Source organism: Catharus ustulatus, chromosome 28 (genome assembly GCF_009819885.2).
Source record: "Catharus ustulatus isolate bCatUst1 chromosome 28, bCatUst1.pri.v2, whole genome shotgun sequence".
In the NCBI taxonomy this organism is placed as follows: domain Eukaryota; kingdom Metazoa; phylum Chordata; class Aves; order Passeriformes; family Turdidae; genus Catharus; species Catharus ustulatus.
The window spans coordinates 4,912,152-4,932,080 of record NC_046248.1 but is presented as its reverse complement, the minus strand read 5'-3'; the positions used below and the strand labels follow the sequence as shown (position 1 = coordinate 4,932,080).

Genomic DNA, 19,929 nt, shown 5'->3' with positions numbered 1-19,929 from the left:
CTTGCTGTGAGGTGACTGTGGATTTTAAAAGGCACCTTGGTATTAATTAGATTTGGTGTAAATGTTTTATATCTTATTTCTCTTGCCTCCAGACCACTGCCTGTACCAAAACTGCCTCCTGGGGAGCAGTCTGAGAGCGATGAGGACACTGAATACATGTCACCATCCTCTCTGCCTGTGGTGCCTCCAGGTCCTGCTGTGCAAAAACCAGAGCTCAAAATGCCTTTGGAAATGACTCAGAGTTTACGGTGAGATTGTGGCTGGCTTTGCTCTTCCTCCTCCCAGCTCTGGGGCAGCACATTTGGGACATCAGGGTGGGAATTTTGCTTGCTCAGATTTCTGAATTCCCCCAGTGATATTCACCAGATCTTGACTAAAATAGCAATAAAGGAAATGTGACCACTGCTCTTGAGCAGAGTCCTTGTACAGTATTGAAGGACTCAGATATCCCCTTCCTTCCCACTCTCCCTGCCAAGAATCTTTTGAGAGCAGAAATTCAAAACTCTTATTAAAATGTAATTTTTGGTGGTATCAGTTTTGCTGGTATCATTTGAACTCTTTGAAGCTGAGATGCTGTACAGAAATAAACATTAATAGAGCATTTTCTAGAACAAATATTTCACAGAGCACTGGTGATTTCACCTTGAGACAAGAAGCTGTGCACAAACTCTGTCACAGAGACAGGGTGGAGGTGGTGGCCACTGCCACCTGTGTGAAGGGAATGTGTTCTCTCCCTCAGAGTTTTGGACTGTGACCAGCAGCCTGAGGGCTCCATGTATGAAGCAATGTACAACATTCACTCCCAAGCAGCATCCTCTGCTTTCGAGGCTGTCAACACTTCTGGTGAGTGGGTGTGCTAAAAAGCAGCTGAGGAACAATGAATTGCTCCCAGTGGAGCAGCATTTTGGGCTGAATTAAAGGAATTACATTTGTTTTTGTTGTTAAAATAGCTGGGATGTACGTGGAAATATGAGTCTGTGCATGCACACTGCATCTGTATGGAAAGAACTGCCATTAAATGTGAGGTTTTAACAGCAGAACTTTAGTTTGTGTCTTGTGAGTGTTTGGAAAAGTGGGGAGCAGAGTCTGCCTTGAGAGACAGCTCAGCCCAGAGCTCAGAAGGTGCCTCCTGTTGCAGATGAAGGGAACCTGGCAGCAGCCCCTGCCAGCAATGGCCCTGAGGAGTCCGAGAATGAAGAGGATGGCTACGATGTCCCCAAGCCGCCGCTGCCCGTGGCCACTGCGCGTCGCACACTGTCTGATATCTCCAATGCCACCCCTGCCTTCAGCCGAATGTCCTTGGAGAACGACCCTGTCACAGGTCAGACAGCTCTTGGGTCTCTTCTTGCTGCTGCTGGCTGCCTCTGCAGCTTTGAAACTTGTGTCACTCGCTGAAGGCTTTGGATGTGAGGTGGAAAATCAGGTTTATGAGGCTGGTTCTTGTTTGATTTATTTTGGCTTCTGTTTGATTTATAGCTTGGAATGTGCTGCCTTGGACATTTAATCCCTGAGCTTGCAAATCACACTGAAATCACAGTTTGGAAAAGCTTTTTTTCAGCTTAAAGTAGATTCCTTAAACCACTGTTTCCTACAAGGCATAGGATATTTTTGTAGCAGGGCGTGAGACAGGATTTTCCATTCCTGGAAGTGTCCAAGGCCAGGTTGGATTTGGGGTTGGAGCACTCTGAGATAATGGAAGGTCCTTGCCCATGGCAGAGTGAGAAGGAGATGAGCTTTGAGGTCCCTTCCAGCCCAGACCATTCAGGGATTGTGTCCCCATTCCCAGTGGAGGATCCAGGGCTGGCCTGGCAGGGTTTGTGGCTCTGCCAGTGCCTGCAGATGGCACAAGTGCTCTGCAATGCTCTCAGCTCCTCTGAGCAGGGAGCAGTGGCTCAGCAAGGTCAGCTTTTTGTCCCTGGGGAATAGAGGACATCGTGTCCTTCTGGCTGCAAGGCACATTCTCTGAGGGAAAAACTAAAGCCTCGTGTCTCCAAGAGCCTTTCTGAATAATAATTGACTTATTCCCTGCTCAGCAGCTCTTAGGGAAGCTCTGAAACTCTTCCTGTTGGGGGTTTTCAGTCTGAATTTCAGTGCTGGGGATTTGCCAAGGAGGAGGAATGAGTTTATTATTCCTTCTGGAGGCAGAACCTCCTGTACCCAGAACCCCTTCCCCCAGTGAGTATTCTCTTTTCCTGCTTCACCATTCCATATCCCTGTCCTTCTTTAGCACAGAGAAGAGTTTCTTAGTGCAGAAAAGTTTGTTAGTTTTGCCCCACCTCCCTTTTTCACTTTTTCAATCTGTCCCTGTGTCTGTAGAATTTGGCTGAAAGGGATAAAAAAGGAACAGAGCAAGTCCCACCCCCCCTTCTCCCAGATGAAGTACTGAGCTTAATCATTGACACTGTGTTTCTACAGCCCTGAAATAACACTGCTGTTGTCCTGCTTTAGGGGTAGGAAAATGGAAAATGTGGAAAATGCTGATGGTTACTGCTGTGGGAAGCAAGGCACTGGTGCAGGCAAGCCTGACTGCTGTGGGATTCATCTTGGCAGATTTATGCTCTCAGGAGCTGGACCCTGCAGTTTTAATTAATGATTTACCAAAATAACTGTCTTAGCAGTTGTCCTTTCAGACTGACCCATGGTCTGTGAAACTTGATCCAGCTCGAGCTGAAACAGCTATTCCAGAAGGCAGTTTGGGGCAGAGGAGTGGGCAGACCTTTTTCTCACATTTACAAAAAGCTTTTTATGTGTGAGAACTTGAATTCTGAAGATGAGGGAGTTGGACTGAGCTGTGGTTGATGAGGAAGCTTCAGGGAATCTGATTCCTGAAGAGCCTTCTCTGTCTTAGGACTTTTGGGGCAAGTTTTTCAGAAAGGCCCCACAATGCTCATTCTCTGAACAGGCTGCAGTGCTCACTCTTAAAAAGGGATTGTGTGGACATGATTTGTCTGTTGTACTCCAGTTCTGCTGCCAGAAAACTCTGTAGGGTGCCTTGAGGATTTTTTCCAGGAGACAAATAAATCTTTCTCTGAGATTTCTTTAAGGTGATGTCAAATATCCACACAGAAAAGTTTCCTGTGACTGGCAAAAATGCTTTCTGCACTAATACAAGGAGGTTAAAACTCAGAAATGGTCAGATGCTGGATGAACACATTAAACAATGTGTTTTTTCCTTGGAGAGTTTGGTGACTTGGTTGGTTGATTGGCTGTTATTTCCTCTTCCCAGCAGTGCATGATGAGGCTGCAGGGCAGTGTCACATCACAATGACTCAGGGAAAAGCAGAACAGGCTGAGCTTTATTGATCTGCCATTAGGCAGGGAGAGCTTCAGCAGAGGAAGAGGAGAACATAATTCAGTTGCTGGCCCTTCAGAGAGCATAATTCAGTTGCTGAAGCAATTGTGGTGGCTGAGTTGGGACTGAGTTTGTGCCCACAGAGAGGAGCAGCCTCTGCACAGTTAAACTGGGGGGTTCTGTCTGACTCTGGAAGGAAATGGGATGTCTGGTGAATTTAATACTCACTGTGTCATTTTTTTCTGATTCTGAGGCTGATATCTGAGCTCTGCTTACACACATAGATCCTATGCTATTTTTATATGGTTTTATGTTAATTGATGAGCCCTGCTAATTAAGACAAACCTCCACAGTTGTTTTTGCACACAGGAGGGAGGATAAAAGGTTTGGAGAAAGTGGCAGAGCTCAGTGACAGCTTTTTGAAGTGCCATTTATCTCCCTGATGTCATCTCAGCTTTGTTCCAAGCAAAATTTCCAGATCTTTTCGTTGAAGTGATGCACTTGTTCCTCCTTGCAGGTTTCTCGGACGGCTCCCAAGTCCCCGAGCGGCCGCCAAAGCCGCTGCCCCGGCGGATAAATTCCGAGCGGAAAGCCGGGAGCTGCCAGGCAGGAGGAGCCAGCAGCGGGGCCAGCTCCTCCCTGCACCTCTCCAGCGAGATCGAGAACCTCATGAGCCAAGGCTACTCATATCAGGACATCCAGAAAGCTCTGGTCATTGCACATAACAATATTGAGATGGCCAAGAATATTCTGCGGGAGTTCGTGTCCATCTCCTCCCCGGCGCACGTGGCCACATAGCACACGAGCACCTCCACACCTGAGCTGCTGTAGGACCAACTGCCTGGGCAGCTGCTGCCCAGCTGTGCACCAAAGGGGAAGGGGGTTCCTTTAGAGACTTCGTGCTGAGGTCAGTCCTGCCTCTTTAAGAGAATCAGTTATCAGGTTTTCGTGGTTCCAGATTTCAAAGCAGTGGGATGGAACGGAGCGGAGCGGTGTTTTATACAGTGTGTGTCTTGGAGTCCTTTACCCCTACCTCTTGTCTGAGAGAACAGATTTATTTCCAGGGTGTTGGTAGAGAAAGGTATCGTGACAAGGGATCCCCGAGCCGATGCCCTGGAGGCTGGGGGGAGTTGTTTTGTGCTGTGAATTTTAAGTGGATGCTCAGAGAACAAAGTCTCGAGGTCGGTGTGGTGTGTCCTGTGGTTCATGGTACTAGGTTTGGATCTGTTCGCTGCTGTGTGTCTGGCTCAGGCTTTTTAGAAAAGCTGGGAGGTCACTTTCTGCTGGGAATTTATAGGAGACCTTGGAAGAATCATTTGATTGCTTCCTTTTGTTGGCTGTGGTGTGTCCCTCTTGCCTATAATAATAGCAGTTATTGCTTCTGATTCCAGTCCTCCCTCGCTGCCTGGACATAGCAGGATGAGCTTCTGTCAGGGGTTTTGATCCTGGCAGTGCTTGGGCTTGGATTTCTCTCATGTGTGTGTGCTGCTCCTGCACCAGATTCCAGCAGCTGGAGGAGCTTGGCGTGGTTTTGAGGGAGAGGGAGCAAAGAATTTGAGCAAGAGCAAAGAACTGGGGCTGCTGCTTCTCCTCTCTTAGCCTTGAGCATTTTGTGCTTCAGTGCTCAGATTTGATTTGTGGCCCTGCTGGGCTGGAGCAGCCGTCACTGGACACTCCCATTGCTCTTCCCTAGGAATGTTGCACCTGGTAAATTGGATGTTTTATTTATCTTCATTGCATGGTGGCTGTTGCAGACTAGTGGCCTTCACACCCATTCCTCCAGAGAGCTTTTGCAGGAGCCATCGTCGTGCCAGGGTGTTTTGTGGAATTGGTAGATGCAGCTGATGTGTTTGTTGGAATCTCACCTGCTTTGCAGTCACAGAAATGCAGCAGTTCTCTGCATGGCTGTGCAAACAACCTGGGGGCTCTCCTTTCCATTTCCATTTCTCTGAGGTATTGCCAGGTCTGGTGTTAAAAGAGACCTGGGGAAAAAATTCTTTGTTTGTGAAGTGATCACATGGTTTTAAAGGTCAGAACTCAGCTGTTGCATTGGAAAAACCTGACTTGCCTACTCAGCTACTTAACTCTGTTCATCCTGCAGGAGTGGATGGTTCCTTTGGAGAGGATTTAGATCCAGGAGGCACAGACAGATCACAGCCTGACAGCCTGAGAGGCTCTTGGCCTTTGGAGCATGTCCAGCATTATTTGCACCTCCCTGAGGTCAGCAGAGGTCACCAGGCTAAGGGCTGCAGCTTGGAATATTGCTGGAGTGATTCTGGCACTCGGGTGCAGTTTGGCCTTTTGAGGAATCCAGAGGCTGGGCCAGATGGCTGCAGTTGGCAGAGAGGCCTTGAGGAGTGTTAGCAGAGCAGAAAGTGGGGTTTTAATTACAGTTGAGGTTTCTCTCTAGACCTACAGCTTTCTGAATTGCTGCAGTGGCTTCCAGGCAGGCTGAACTGTCTCTCTTTCCTCCTCTCCTTTCTGTGGTGGAGAAAACACTCTGGGGCAGGGTGAGGAGATCTGCCATGCTCTGAGACACCACCCTGTGCTGGTTTGGGCTCAGGGCTGGCATGGGCAGGGTGCTCTGCAGGGCACAGCCCTGGGGAAGTGGGGTCAGTCCTGGGGGAAGAAGAAGAAGGGGAGGAAGAGCTGCTCTTCCTCCTGTGCCAGGGGTGCCAGCCCTGCTCCCCGTGGGAGCCTCTGCAGGAGCTGGGGACAGCTGTGGCTGTTGTGTCACCCTGGGGAGCCTGAGCAGCCAAGCAGTCCCTAGTGCTGGAGATCCAGGTGCAAACCCTTCAGTGAGGGGTTTCTTTCCCTCTGTCTCACACTGCCACTCGGCTCTGTGCTGGTTTGGAGCCCTTGGTGTCACTCCTGCCATGGCTGAGCAAGGGCTGAGTCCAGCCAGCTCCAAAGCCTTAAGTCCTGTCCTGCCCAGTGTGTGTGACCAGACCAGTGAGTCCCTGTCCCCTCCAAGCCCCTCAGGGCAGGCTGGCTGTAATTTCCATGAAATCCTGCTTGGCAGAGCTGTTCCAGGCCTGTCTTTGGGGTCTATGTGCCAAGAGATGTTCCTGTGGGTGTTGTTCTGGGTATTAGAGATTAGAGAGAGCAATCTTTGTGGCATGTATCACTGATTTCTCTGCATGTGTCCTTTCTGTGCACTTGTTTATGTCTCAAACTGATTTAAGAAACTTAAGTCTTGCCTTTTCTTCCTTAGACACGTTAAGAATTTGCTGATTCCGCTGAGGGCAGCAGAGTCCTGGCCATGTCTTGTGGCTGTGCTCTGCCAGCTCAATCCAGGCACTGCCCCGTGGATTTTTCTTGTTCTTTCTAAGCCCAAGATTGATTGCTCTTCTTTCCCTTCACCTCCCTCATCTTTATTCTTTAGAAAATTAACTTTTCAAAGGAAAAACAACCCAAATGCCTAGTGCCTTTCTTAAGGGGATGCTGCATGGCCAGGCTGGATGCAAGAATCCCCTGTGGGAAAATGAGCAGAGCTGGACAAGCAGCACCAAAGTGCTTTGGGAAGGGGTGAGAAGGAGAGCAGGAGAGATGGGCAATGCTCCCTTGGACTCTGACACTGTTTTTGTAGCATTTCAGCCGTGGAGCTTCCGTGCCTGGACTGGTGCTGTGCCGAGCTCGGGGCCAAGTCGGGATCGTGCCGTGGCCTTGGCTGGGGTAAAAAATGCTGGGTTGTCCTCCAGCTGTCCCCAAAAGGAGCAGGAAACACTCCCCAAGGAGCAGGAAACACTCCCAAAGGAATGGGGAGCACTCCCCAAGGAGCAGGAGCTGTGGGAAGCGGGAGGTGCCTCCTGAGCAGGATCCAGGTGATTTCCTGTGTCCAGAGCCCAGCAGGAATCCCAAATCTTTCCCTTTTTTTGTGCATGTCCCTGCCCCAGGGCCAGGCAGGCTCAGGGCCCAGCATGTGGCCTCCTGCACCAGACTGGTGACATTACTGTAGCTAATCCTGAGGCAGGCTCGTTACTGTAAATGTGGTTTGGTTTGTTGGGTTTTTGTTCTTTTTTTTTTTTTTTTTTTTTTTTCAGTTGAGCAAGAAAAAATGCAACTCCCAGGGCACCTTCTCAAAGGTGCCACTTTAAAGATTAGTGGGGAATAAGGACATTTTTTTTTAAAGTTCCTCCTAGAAACCTTTTTGGTTTGAAATTCCCAGTGGAGGAAGAACTGCTGTTGCTGTTGTTCTTTCTCATGGATGACAAATACCAATTTGTAAAATATCAGTGTTAAAAAATGTTGAGATTTTCACGAGATATTTTAAAAAAAAAAGTATAATAGTGTCATTAATATAAAATTATAATAGCAGTATTTAATCCTTTCAGATCTGTAAAGAATAAGGAAAAACAGAAGGTAAATATTCTTACAGAGAGTAGCTGAGCTTTAAGGTTCACTTGGTTTAAAGTCCTCATTTTGTTTGCAGATGCATTGTTAATGTTTAGAGGTTATACTAATGTTATTTATTAATTGTTTCCATCCTTGTATGCTGCCCACTAAGAGCTTCTTTGTTTGGGATTTCATTCACCTGTGTCAGTAAGAAAGAAAACAAAACAAAGTTTTATTTTTAAATAAAATTTCCTTTGTTGTAGCAGATGGTGTGTGTGTGTTGTGGTGCTTCTGTGAGTGCTGGAAAAACAATATTTTAGGATTTCAATCTCCTGGATCCTTTGCAGACTGACTTTGGAGTTAGAATTTTTACCACAATTACCTGTTTAATTCAGATTTATATTCTGGCCACTGACAGAGGCCAGGATAGGTTTAAAGATTATAATAATTAAACATGTTCTGAGAGAATCAGTGAATGAAGGCTCCAATCCATCAGGACCACGAAGGACATGAAGTTACCACCCAGGAAAAGAATCCAAGGGAATCCATGGGAATCTTCTGGAGACTTTTAAAGTTATTGCATAGAAATAAATAAATAAATAAATAAATATCTCACACAACTCTAGAATTACATGGGCATCTATCACACCTCTAGAATAGAATTAATAGAACATATTATGTATTATTTATAGAGAGCAGAAAATAATTACATATTTGCATATTATTAATTGACTACTCATTGATATCTATTAATATATATCGAGATGTGAATATTTTACAAATAAAGTAAAATAATAAATCTGGGTTCCAATGGAACAAACAGGGCCCAGCTGAGACCCCAGGACTTCTGGGGCCAGGGGACACCACTTGGGGACAAAGGGGGACACTCAGTGGGAAGCCACAGCCAGGACAGGGAGGGTAACTGGGGACATGGGGGATAAATGAACTTAGGAAAAATCCCTCAGAGGAGCCACTGTGGGCTCAAATCAACACATGGGGTTACTTGAGGTCATTTGGGGGGGGGTCCCAGTTGGGGTTACTTGAGGTCGTTTGGGTCATCTGAGGTCATTTGGGGACCCAGTCAGGGTCATTTGAGGTCATTGGGGTCCCAGTTGGGGTTACTTGAGGTCATTGGGGGGTCATTCAAGATCATTTGGGGACCCAGTCAGGGTCATTTGGGGTCCCAGTTGGGGTTACTTGAGGTCATTGGGGTCATTCAAGGTCACAGGGGTTACTTGAGGTCATTTAAGTCTCAAAACCGAGTTCCTTGGGGTTGCTTTGGGTCATTTGAGCCCTCTTTGGGGTCATTTGAGGTCCTGCTCGGGGTTACTTCAGGTCATTGGGGTCCCAGTCGGGGTTACTTGAGGTCATTGGGGTCATTCGAGGTCATTTTTGGTCCTGCTTGGGGTTACTTCAGGCCATTGGGGTTACTTTAGGTCATTTGAGTCCCCAATAATTGATCAAAGGCTCAGATGAGGCCTCTGGAGTGAATTCATGATTGTGAGCTGGGCCCAAAGGAGAAGGGGCACTTTGGTGCTTTTATTAATTAATGGTATTAGTTTATTAGTGTTTATTATCATCTGTATGCATTAGCATCTATGGTGTTGTATTAGCTATTAAAACAATCATCAATAAACTCAAATGTGAAATTCTATTTACAATATTATTTCTTAAGATCCAGTGGTATAATCACCCATTACAACCTAAAATTAGGATTATTTCTTAGAATAAATAGATTAATGAGCATTGCTAGTAATTAGTGTATTACTGGAATATTAAATGGGTCCTGCTGGAACCTCCATGGGATTCTGGAATGCCCTGTGGGAACAAACTCCACCACTCAGCTTTGAATCCGTACTTTATTTTCACATATATAAAAAAAAAAACTTTGCAAGTATCGGACAAAAAAAAACCAAAAAGAAAAATAAAACTCCTGGAAATGTACACACAATCCAACAAAAATATATATAAACCAAAGCTTTTGCTCAGACACCACGTGTAGCAGGCAGGGATGGCTCCCTCTGCTCAGGGCTGGGACAGCCAGGGGACAAAGGGGCCAGCAGAGCTCAGAGGAGGTGAGGGACAGGCAGGAGGGGCTGGTCCCTCAGGGTGAGCCAGGGCAGGGCTGGCACAGAAGCTCGGGCAGGTTCTTGTCCATCTCCCCCCTCCCCGTGGGGCCAGAGGTGCCAGCCAAGCACAGAGAGGAGCTGGACCTGGGGCTGAGCACAAAAAACCCTGAGACGTCACTGACTGGCCCAAATATTGAATTTCAGTCTGTGGGGTCCTGCTGGGGCAGTGTCCCTGCACCAAACCCAGTTCAGAGGGGAGAGGGGAGCCCTGTCCCTCGGGTCAGCACAGCTCCAAAGCACACAGCCCTGAGCCTTTGGGGGCACTGGCTCCAAAGCACAAATCCCAAAGCTTTTGTGGGTACTGGCTCCAAAGCACACACCCCAAAGTCTTTGTGGCCACTGGCTCCAAAGCACAGACCCCAAAACCTTTGTGGCCAGTGGCTCCAAAGCACACACCCCAAAGCTTTTGTGGGCACTGGCTCCAAAGCACACACCCCAAAGCCTTTGTGGTCACTGGCTCCCCTTCCTTGCTCTGCCAGGTCCTCTCCTCCTGTGGGATCACAGCACTGACCCAGGCACACTCAAAGACAAAGCAAAGCACTCAGAACCTCTTAGAGCTGCAAACACTTCTCTAACACATCCCTTCCACTCCTCTCTCCTCCAACCTGCACCCACTACAGCTAAGGTGCCTCAGACATCCCAAAAAACCAAATTTCACCAGCCTCTCTGAGCAAGGTCAGGGTAAAAAGAACGCATCAAAACCTTCCCACAACACGTACAGCACAGATTACCTGAAAGCCTCAAATCCTTCCACCAAGTAGGGATTAATGGGATATAGTTCTTCCTAATATTGCTGTGGCTTCTCTGGAGTAGTAAAGCGAGTCCAGCTTGGCTGATAAGGCAACACCTGCAAGCCCAGGGCTGAGGTAATGGCCAGGTGAGTCAGGGAGGTGTCCCCTGCACGCCCAGCACGGTGACACACGGGGGGTCTCTGGCCGTGCTCCCCAGGGGCTGGAGCAGGGGTGGGAGAAGGCAATCCAAGAGCAGGAAAGGTTGGAAGGAAGAAAGCACTTAGGAGGTTTCCGCTCTAGTTTCTCAGATCGATGTATTTCTCGCTCTTCAGTTCCACCAAAAGAGAAATGGGGAGGGAAAACACCAGGGTTAAGGATGAACACAAATCCAGACTGCTGCAGGTGGGGTGGTGACACTGACAGTGGGGTGGGGAACACTGGGGCACCCCAAGGGGAGGGGAGGGAAGTGTGAGCTGTGCAGAGCCAGGCAGGGGCTCCAGAGGCAAATAAAACACAGTGGGCTCAGGGGCTGCAGCTTGTGGCTGCCGTGGACAGTGGTGGCCCAGCAGTGACACTGTGAAAGCTGCTCCATCCCAGGTGAGGGGAAAGCAAGTGTCCCAAAAAACTCATCCCAAGATCTCTGCCTCAGAGCACCCATTCCTGCAGCCTCTGCTCTGACTTCTGGCCAGAGATCTTTCTATTTTAGGCTCCTGGGGAGCCTGGCTGCTGCTCCAGGGAAGGAGGCAGAACCGAGCAGGGCAGGCAGTGGGCACTGCCAGGGAGCTGAGCTTTGTCACCTCCCGGAATTGTCCCCTCCCACGGCCCCAAAGAGCGCTGCTGATGGATGATGGAGGCCCATGCAGGGTGGGCAGTGCTGGAGGAGGGGAGCAAAGCATTACCTGGGTGCAGCCCCGGCCCTGAGCTGGCCCTGGCCGGGACGGGCAGTGCCCGGCGCTCTGTCCTACCTGGTCAGCTGCGGCTCTCTTCTCGCCGTTGGCGCCCTGCAGCAGCCCCGCCTCTTCGGAAAGTTTATCTGACTTAACTTCAACTACAATCTTGTCTTTACGGGCCTCTGGCTTTGTGCTAGGGGAGGGAGGTGACAATTTTTGAGACACGTTTGTGATACCCGGGAGGGCACGTGGCCGGCCGAGCCCTGGGGCTCCATCTCAGGGGATGCTCTGCACTGGGACTGGGGCTCAGAGCGCTGGGCTCAAAGAGACTCCAGCTCACAGAAAGCTTTGGACTGCCCAGGGAGGGGGAAATTGGCTGCTCTACCACTCTGCTGTCTCCTCTCTGCACAGCAGTGCCCTGTGGGAAGCTGGAAAAGCCGCTGAGCCCCCAGCACTGTGCCCCCAAGGCCGTGCTCCCGCAGGGAGCAGCTGGAGCGATGGGATGGGATGGGATGGGAAGCATGAGTGATATCAAGCACCCCCAGCCCCACGGGCCCCTGGGGGACAGCTGGCAGTGCTTACATGTCCTGCTTCCCAGCACGGCCACACGGGATCTTGCCTTTCTTGTGCAGGAAGTAGATGACAGCGCCCAGCACAGCCACCACCAGGATGGCCACGATGATGGCCACGATGATCACCCCTTGGCTCTCTGCTGTTGACTTTTGATCTAAACACAACAGGAAAAGGAAGAAATTAATGCCTGTCCCACCGTGACCCACTCCAGCTTCCCTTCTGTGTTAGGAAAGGGCCCCTTCTCCCAGAAAAGCTCCAGTGCATCCCCAGCTGCCTGCAGGATGCAGATTTCAGTACAGAAATGCTGCGTTAGGGCAGTTTCTGTAGGAACACAGATCCCACGTGCCACAGGAGGGTGAATAACAGGAATTCCTGCAAGGCACCAGGCCATCCCTCTGCTCCCTTGCTCAGCAGGTTTGGGCTGCAAGAAGCTGCACTTGGTGGCCTCAGTGAGGACAAGCAGGGACTGCTGAGGACAGAGCCTCTGCCTCCCTCCTGCCTTGCCAGGGAGAGAAGCAGTGCAGAGGCAGCAGCCAAGCTCCCTCCCCAGGCTAGAGATGAGCATAACTCATGTCCTGATGGACACCAGCAGCAGACTGATCTTTCCTGATGGAATCATCTAGAAGAGCAGGAAGGGAGGAACTCAGCCACCCCACGGCAGCACAGCACAGCCAGCACCTGGGCCAGGGGGGACTGACACTGCTGGGGACCCCTGGGACAGAAAGCAGTGCCTGACACTCACCCACCAGCTGGATGTGCTTCTCACTGACACCCAGACTGTTGGACACCCGGCACATGGCTCCTGCCTGCAGCAGGTCGTGGCTCACCCGCACCGTCAGGTTGCTGGCGATGTGCTGCTTGTCCGTGTACTCGTGAGTCTGGGCAGGGCAGGCAGAGCAGGATTCAGTGCCTGGGCAGCCCCTCAGACATCCCAGCCTGGCCCCTCCCAGCTCTCACCGTGCCATTGATGCTCCACTGGAAATTGGGCCGGGGGAAGGCGATGGCCTTGCAGGTCAGGTTGACAATCTCGTCCTGGCGCACGTACAGCGGGGAGCTGATGGCCACGATGCGGGGCTTCCCTGTGGGCAGGGGACATCAGCACCCACAGCTCCTGAGAGTGCTGGGCAGGCAGGGCTCACTCTGCACCCACAGCTCCTGAGAGTGCTGGGCAGGCAGGGCTCACTCTGCACCCACAGCTCCTCAGAGCGCTGGGCAGGCAGGGCTCACTCTGCACCCACAGTTCCTGAGAACGCTGGGCAGGCAGGGCTCACTCTGCACCCACAGCGCCTCAGAGTGCTGGGCAGGCAGGGCTCACTCTGCACCCACAGCTCCTGAGAGTGCTGGGCAGGCAGGGCTCACTCTGCACCCACAGCTCCTGAGTGCTGGGCAGGCAGGGCTCACTCTGCACCCACAGGTCTCAGGGAATGGGTGCTGGGCAGGCAGGGCTCACTCTGCACCCAGGCCAGGTCTTACCTTCGACAGCCACAGACACTTTCTTGCTCTGCTCCAGCCCCGGCACGCTCGGGGCCATCACCTTGCAGCTGACAGTGTTGGAGGTTTCGAAGGTGAGGTTTCTCAGGGTGAGCTGGCTCCCAACACCCACCTCCTTGCCCTGTTGGGAAGGAATGTCCACAGCATTGAGCCCTCTGTGTCCATGTCCCAAAGGGTTTCAGACCTCTCATGCACAGTTAAGAGTCTGCAAGCACAGGATCTCCCTGCAGTACTGGCCAGGAGGTGACAATATTGGCATGGACAATGCAGGTCCATGAAAGAGGGAATCCTTCCCTCGGCCTCTCAGGAGAGATGGAGCAAGATCCTGACTCTATCTAATTTGCTGCAAATCCTAGGCTGAGCCTGAACACGAGAGAACTGGGATCCCTACTCACCTTCTCATCCCTCCACTGGTACTGCAGGTCCACAGGGCTCTGGGCACCACAGATCAGCTTCACACTCTCCCCTTCACGAACAGTTGAGGACGGCTCCATCTTCACATGGACCCCTTCAATGTCTAGGAGAGGGATGGAGACCAGGGCAGGGTGAGCAGGAGGGACAAAGCACACAGCATGAGGTCCACAGGGTGCAGTCCCCTCCCTCTTACAGTTCACAACAAGATCCACAGTGTCCTGTTTCTGTGACATATCAGCCTCCAGGTCCAGGGACTGGCACATGTATCTGCCACTGCTGCTCTTGTTCACATCGCGCAGGTTCAGGATCCCGCCGTCGGAGTCTGTCAGCTCCTGCCACTCATCCAGCTGCTGTGGGCACAAAGCAGAGTCCTGAGCCCCACACAGGCCCCCTCCCACCCAGCCACTGCACCCCCCTCCCCAGCACCCTGCAGGCAGGGGACAAGGAGCAGCCAGGAGATGTTTGCCAAGGGAAAGGCGCCACAGTCCCCTCCAGCCTCACGTTTTTCTTAAAGAAGCTGAAGATAGGTTGTGGATTCCCATCAGCCTCACAGACCAGTGTCACATTGTCCCCTTCCTTCACCAGCGCCGAGGATGGCACCACCTGCAGCTTCAGGGTCTCCACAGGGTCTGGGGGCAGGGAGGGGCAGAGTCAGTGCCCAGCCCCACTGCAGGGCAGCAGCACGGCTCCCCCAGCCCCAGACTCACAGAAGATGTCGACCTTGACCTCCTTTGACTTCAGGGTATGGCTCTGGCCCCGAACCAAGTAGTGCACGGTGCAGTGGTAGCGGGACAGGCGATCCTCGCGCGTGACGAACGCCAGCAGCTTGCTGCTCACCGTGTACAGCCCGCTGGACTCGCGCGTCACCGTCATCTGGATCTGCACCTCTGCAGGGGACACAGCCACACAGCAGGGCTCCCTTGGCTTCTCTGGGTGCCAGCTCCCTCTCCCGAGGTTGCCCATCCCCACCCAACTCACGGTTCTCCTCGGCATGCAGCTCTTCCCCGTTCTTGTGCCAAGTGATGTTGGGAAGAGGGAAGCCGTTTTTGCTCTCGCACCTGGCAATCTGTGGTGGCAGAGACAGCAGTGAGCACGGGTTAGGCTTAGCAGGGAGCCTCCCCCTCCCCTGTGTGCAGCCTCTCCTCACCTCTGAGATTTCAGCGCTGCTCACAGGGATGCCCGCTGAGTTGGGCACGATCTCCGGGGTCTGGGGGACCTCTGGAAAGAGAAGCCACCCCACACGTGTTAGGAGGGATAGGGTGGGATGGGATGGGATGGGATGGGATGGGATGGGATGGGATGGGATGGGATGGGATGGGATGGGATCCCCAGAACAGCTGCCCAGCCGTGCTGCCCTCCTGTGTCACTCACTGTAGACTCTGAGCTCAGTGCTGCTCTCGCCCACGCCGTAGCTGCCAGCTGCAACCTGGCACACGAAGGTCCTGGCGTCCTGCACTGTCACTGGACTGATGGACAGGGCCTTGTCCTGCCCCAGTGACACCCGGTTCTTGTAGTCTGTGCTGTCCTCCACGACCTCGCTGGCCGTGATGTGGTACAGCCTCACCTGCTTGTCGCCGCGGTCCACCTGCAAGGCGAGGGGTGAGGCTGGGCTGGGCAGCCCAGCAGGAAGCCCTGGGCTGGTTTCCACCCCAGCCCACCAGCCAGAGCTGCTCTCCCAGGCCAGCACTCACATAGAACCAGTCGATGTAGGAGTAGGAAGCATTTTCAGGGATGTGGAAGTTGCACTCAATCCTGGCTGTGCCCCCGAACTCCACTTCCAGCTCAGCTGGCATGGAGATCTCCAGCTTGCTGGCTGCAGCTGTGGGACGGAATTTGCTGTTAGAGGCAGGAAGAATGGGGAATAATGGGCTGTCCAAGCACAGCCTGTCCCCATCTCCATCCCCCAAAAACTGAGGGGGGGCTCTTGTGCTCTACACACTGTCCCAGTCCAGCAGGAGTGACAGCCAGGACCCCACTGCCACTCTGCCTTCAGCATCCACACAGCACCCATGGGCTCATCCTGCTCCCAAAGAGGGGACATGGCATGTTGTGCCCCCACCAGCTGTGTCCCCAGGACACCGTTGGGAGGCAGCACATCCCCAGCCACCACGGCCCTGGCACAGCCAGGACTCCCAGGTCCCTCCCCAAGCTGCCACCCCAGCAGGAGCCCAGCAGCCACAGCATCCATCCCAGCAGCACTGCCAAGGCTTCCCCTCAGTGCTGCTCCGCTCCCTGCCCAGCTCTGCCCACGCACAGCGCCCCTGTGAGCAGAGCTGGCCCATCCCTGCACCCCACCTTCCCTCCCAGCCCAGCAGTAATGGAGCTGCTGGCCCTGCTCCAGAGAGGATGGGAAAGGTAATGGCTATTGATCCAGGACAGGGCACGGAGCAGCTCCCCAAGGGATTGGGAGCAGAGCAATCCCAGCTGGGTGGAGCAGAGAACAAGGGCGGCATCACAGCAAGGCTGGGAGTGTCACTGCCACCACCCCTGCCAAAGCAAAGGGGGGTCTGCATGCCCTGCAGAGGGGACAACAGCTTGTCCCCAAGCAATAGAGCCGGCCCAGGTATGGGAGCTGGGGACAAGAGGCTTGGAGGAAGCAGCTGTGTCAACATCTCCCTTGATAGCGCCCGCTCCATAACAGCCACCACGGGAGGACTTCAAAGGGCAGCGCTGTGCCCACAAAATGCTCTTTGTTTGCAGCGGGTATGGGATGGCACCAAGCCAAAATGCAGCCAGGGGCCCTTCTGCCACAGCAAAGGCCCCGACACGCAGGACCAGCCGCCTCAGACACAAACACAGGTTTTGGCCCTCGCCCATCCCGTCAGTTATTACAGTTGGCACCAGGCAAAAAGGGATGAGCAAATCACAGCACGGCAAAGAAGGTGCTGGAAAAGCAGGTGAAAGTCCCGGAGATAAGCACCAAGCAGGGACAGGAAACTGGCTGAAACACAAAGGAAAAGATAACTGCAGGCAGCTGCCCAACCTGTACGGCCACAACTTGGCTGCCTGCTGCAGGAGAGCACCTGCACAACTGGGCAAGCCTGGGGCTGGGGTGTGTCCCCCTGACCCCACAGAGCCTCCCCTGAGCCCTGCCACTCTGGACTGCAGGCAGCCAGGCCAGACATCGCCTCTCCATCATTTTCAGACCTTCGGCATGGGCCCCAGGCAGAGCCAGCCCCGGGGAGAGCAGCTGGCCCTCCCCCTGACCCGCTCGGCATGAGAGCCCTCAACCAGGCAGCGGAGCAACCGAAACCGTGAGCTCAGAGCTGGAGAATGGCTGGCATCCGGGGCTGGCATGAGGATCACAACCCTCCCAGCCATCCACTGCCCTTGAGGAGGCTGACAGGGTCGCTGCAGCCCCCACCCTGCCTGGAACAAGGGCTCACTGCTCCCCACCTCCTCTGGAACACTCACAAGGGGACACTCACAAGGTCCCCCACAACCCTGGGAGCACAAGGCTTGCTTCCACAGCTCCAAGACCTTTTGCTATGTGCGTGGGCAGTCTAGAGAGGCGCTGGGCACAGCCAGCCTGGCACAGCAGGCTCCAGGGACTTGGCCATCCTCCCTTGGGCCCGGCGCAGCTGCAGGTTTGGGGATGGAACCTGGGGAGATCCATCAGCCACGCGTGGAGCAGCCCAGCTGCAGCACCGAGCTCCATCCACCCCAAGTGCCTGGCACAGCTCCAGGCGGAGACCTGGAGATCTGGAGAGGGCGCCTGCAGGGAGCGAGCAGGGAAGGAAGGAGAGCCCCCGTGCCTTTTCCATCTGGCTGGCGGACAGCCGGCCGGCAGCCAGAGCTCCACAAGAACAAAGATTTGCTTTTAGAGCTGGGGAAGGGGGTGGGGAGCAGCACAGTCCCTCGCCAGCCTCCTGCAGAGCCGAGGTGTGCGGGGAGACGGCGAGAAGCGCGGCTGCGTTGGCGGCAGAGCCCCCGGCACTGAGCCCCCAGCCCGGAGCAAGAGCAGAGGCACCACAGGGGTCTGGAGCTGCACATGGGATGCCTGAGGTTTCCGTGGGTTTGTGTTCCCCTCTCAGGAAAACCAGCTGTGGCCAGATCCCACAGCCACAATGCTACCCTGCTATTCCCCAGCTGAGCTGCACAGATACCCAAGCCGGGGTGCCCCAGCTCGCATGGAACAGCATCAGCAACACCCTGTGTTCTTCACAGAGACAAGAAACAGGGTGCAGAGTCCCAGCTCCACAGGACACAGCACCATCCCAACACCTCTGCCCACCAAACACCATCCTGACGGGCATGGGGACAGAGTCAGGGCTCTGCTACAGTGAGCACCAGCACCTTGCACCCCAAAATAACCCCAGAACCCTGTCAGGACCCCGTCATTTGCACCTGGAGAGGCAAAGCTCTCAACCCCACCCGGCAGCTCGGTGACAACATCCAGACACCTCTCTAACAGCCAGACCGCGGTGCTCAAAGGGATGGGGTGGCTCAGGCAGCCCCGGGGTGGGCTCAGCCCCCCGTTCCAGCAGCCCTGGCTGGGAATGTCTTGGCCGTGGCCCCTTGTGCTTCTGGGAAGCATCAAGCCTTTCACGTGGCTGGGCTTCCAAATACACCGACGCCGCCAACCATTGAGAGACTCCTGGCTCGGCACATGGGCTGTGGGAAGGGGATCCCGGCACGGGACGGGGGTGGGAGCAGCCTGCTCTAGACTCCGCTCTGAGCCTGACTTTGGCTCCAACACCTCGGCCTGGGCAGGTTCCCAGCGCCGGGGCCACCTCCGCAGCTCAGCGGGGCAGGGAGCAGCCAGCGCACCGGGACCGCTCCCGGGCCCCCGGCGAGGGGAGGGCAGGGAAGGATGCGAGGAGCGGGGCAGGGCAGGAAGCGCAGCCACCCCCCGAGGGTGAAAATGGACTGGAAAGTGGATAAAAAAAGAAAGCGCGAAAAAAAGCCAAGAGAAACAGAGCGCTCGGAGGAAAACTCCTTAGAAGGAAAGGGGTGGATGCTTCCTAACAACAACCAGATCACCCCGGTGCGCGCTGAACGCACGTGGGTCCCCCCTCAACCTGCCCTGCCCTGGGGGAGCCGCAGAGGGGCCCCGGGAGCGGGACGGGGCACCCAGCGCAGACCCGCCCCGCCGCGGATCGCGGGGCCGTCCGGGCGGCTCCCAGGCTGGGAAGGGCCGATCCCACCTGGGCTGCCCCGACCCCGCGATCCGAGCATTCCCGGAGCCGCGCCAGGCACCGCCCGAGGGGCGCAGCGCTCCCGGCTGCTGCGGGCGCTGCCTCCGCCGCGGCTCTGCGGGGACACCCCTCCGGCTGCCACCTCGGGGAGCCGCACAGGGGCAGAGTCCAGCCCCGCACACCCCCCCGCTGCAGCCCGGTGTGCCCCGCGGTGCGGGACATCCCTGCCGCGGCTCCGCGGGACCCCGGAGCGCTCCGCAGGTGCGCGCGTCCGCCCGGCCCGCACCGCCCGGCCCCGCAGCGCAGCGCCCGGCCCCGCAGCGCATCCACTCACCGCAGCACAGCAGCAGGCAGCAGCCCCAGCCCAGGGCGAGCCCCGCCGGCCGCCGCCCCCCAGCCATGCCCGCCGCCGGCCGCCCGAGACTGAGCGGGGCCGCGGGCTGACGTCAGGCGGAGGAGGAGGAGAGGAGGAGAGGAGGAGGAGGAGGAGGAGGAAGGCGCGGTGCCTGCCCACCGCCCCGCAGCCGCTTATCACCCCCAGCAGCAGCCGGGCGGGCGCCGTCGCCGCCCAGCCCCGCAGCGCCGTGTCCGGCCCCGCACAGCAGCGCTCGGCCCGGCCCGGCCCGGTTCGGTTCGGTTCGGTTCGGTTCGGTTCCCAGCACGGCCCCGCCGCGCTCGGGCCGTTCCCAGCTGCGCCGGAGGGGCTCGCAGACCTGCCCGCTCCTGCCTGTCCGGGCGTGCACGGGCTGAGCCAGGCAGACAGCCGGGCGCTGGAGGTGGAATCGCTCACAGACCCAGAGAAGGGGGCTGAAGCGTGGGATGTGTTTTTCAAGAGTGTTTGGGGAACGTCGGCGACAGTCCCTGAGAGTCCAATGTGCAGGTAGCTGTGGCGATAATCACAAGTGACCTGCTGCCCTGCTCAGCCCCACACTGCCC

The 19,929-nt window shown here is 54.7% G+C and overlaps 2 protein-coding genes across 2 annotated transcripts in view; one reads left to right on the top strand and one right to left on the bottom strand.

The window, feature by feature from the left end:
- The window catches only part of CBL (Cbl proto-oncogene), a 32,088-nt gene extending 26,166 nt beyond the window's left edge, over positions 1-5,922 (top strand). Inside the window, exons 13-16 of the mRNA XM_033081713.1 lie at positions 93-248; positions 740-843; positions 1,139-1,321; positions 3,810-5,922. Of these exons, the coding sequence (XP_032937604.1) occupies positions 93-248; positions 740-843; positions 1,139-1,321; positions 3,810-4,090 (724 nt within the window). The 3' untranslated portion in view covers positions 4,091-5,922. The remainder of the gene's footprint in view (positions 1-92; positions 249-739; positions 844-1,138; positions 1,322-3,809) is intronic.
- Positions 5,923-9,467: 3,545 nt separating this feature from the next.
- MCAM (melanoma cell adhesion molecule) lies at positions 9,468-19,409 on the bottom strand. The gene is made up of 15 exons (XM_033081828.1): positions 19,328-19,409; positions 15,547-15,674; positions 15,227-15,440; positions 15,003-15,073; positions 14,834-14,921; positions 14,563-14,742; positions 14,357-14,484; positions 14,049-14,202; positions 13,837-13,958; positions 13,424-13,562; positions 12,908-13,029; positions 12,693-12,828; positions 11,960-12,104; positions 11,453-11,570; positions 9,468-10,813 (listed from the first exon to the last, which is right to left on the bottom strand). Exons 1-15 carry the CDS (start codon positions 19,392-19,394, stop codon positions 10,784-10,786), a joined length of 1,842 nt encoding a protein of 613 aa, XP_032937719.1. The 5' UTR covers positions 19,395-19,409; the 3' UTR covers positions 9,468-10,783.
- Between the last annotated feature and the right edge of the window lie 520 nt (positions 19,410-19,929).

Excerpts from the sequence above, each read along its gene's own strand:
- MCAM (XM_033081828.1), bottom strand. The coding sequence starts at position 19,394 with ATGGCTGGGGGGCGGCGGCCGGCGGGGCTCGCCCTGGGCTGGGGCTGC. Across the intron at positions 13,959-14,048 it reads TGTGGATCTTGTTGTGAACT|ACATTGAAGGGGTCCATGTG; the intron begins GTAAGAGGGAGG and ends TCCCTCTCCTAG. Across the intron at positions 11,571-11,959 it reads CGTGCTGGGAAGCAGGACAT|CACAAAGCCAGAGGCCCGTA; the intron begins GTAAGCACTGCC and ends TCCCTCCCCTAG.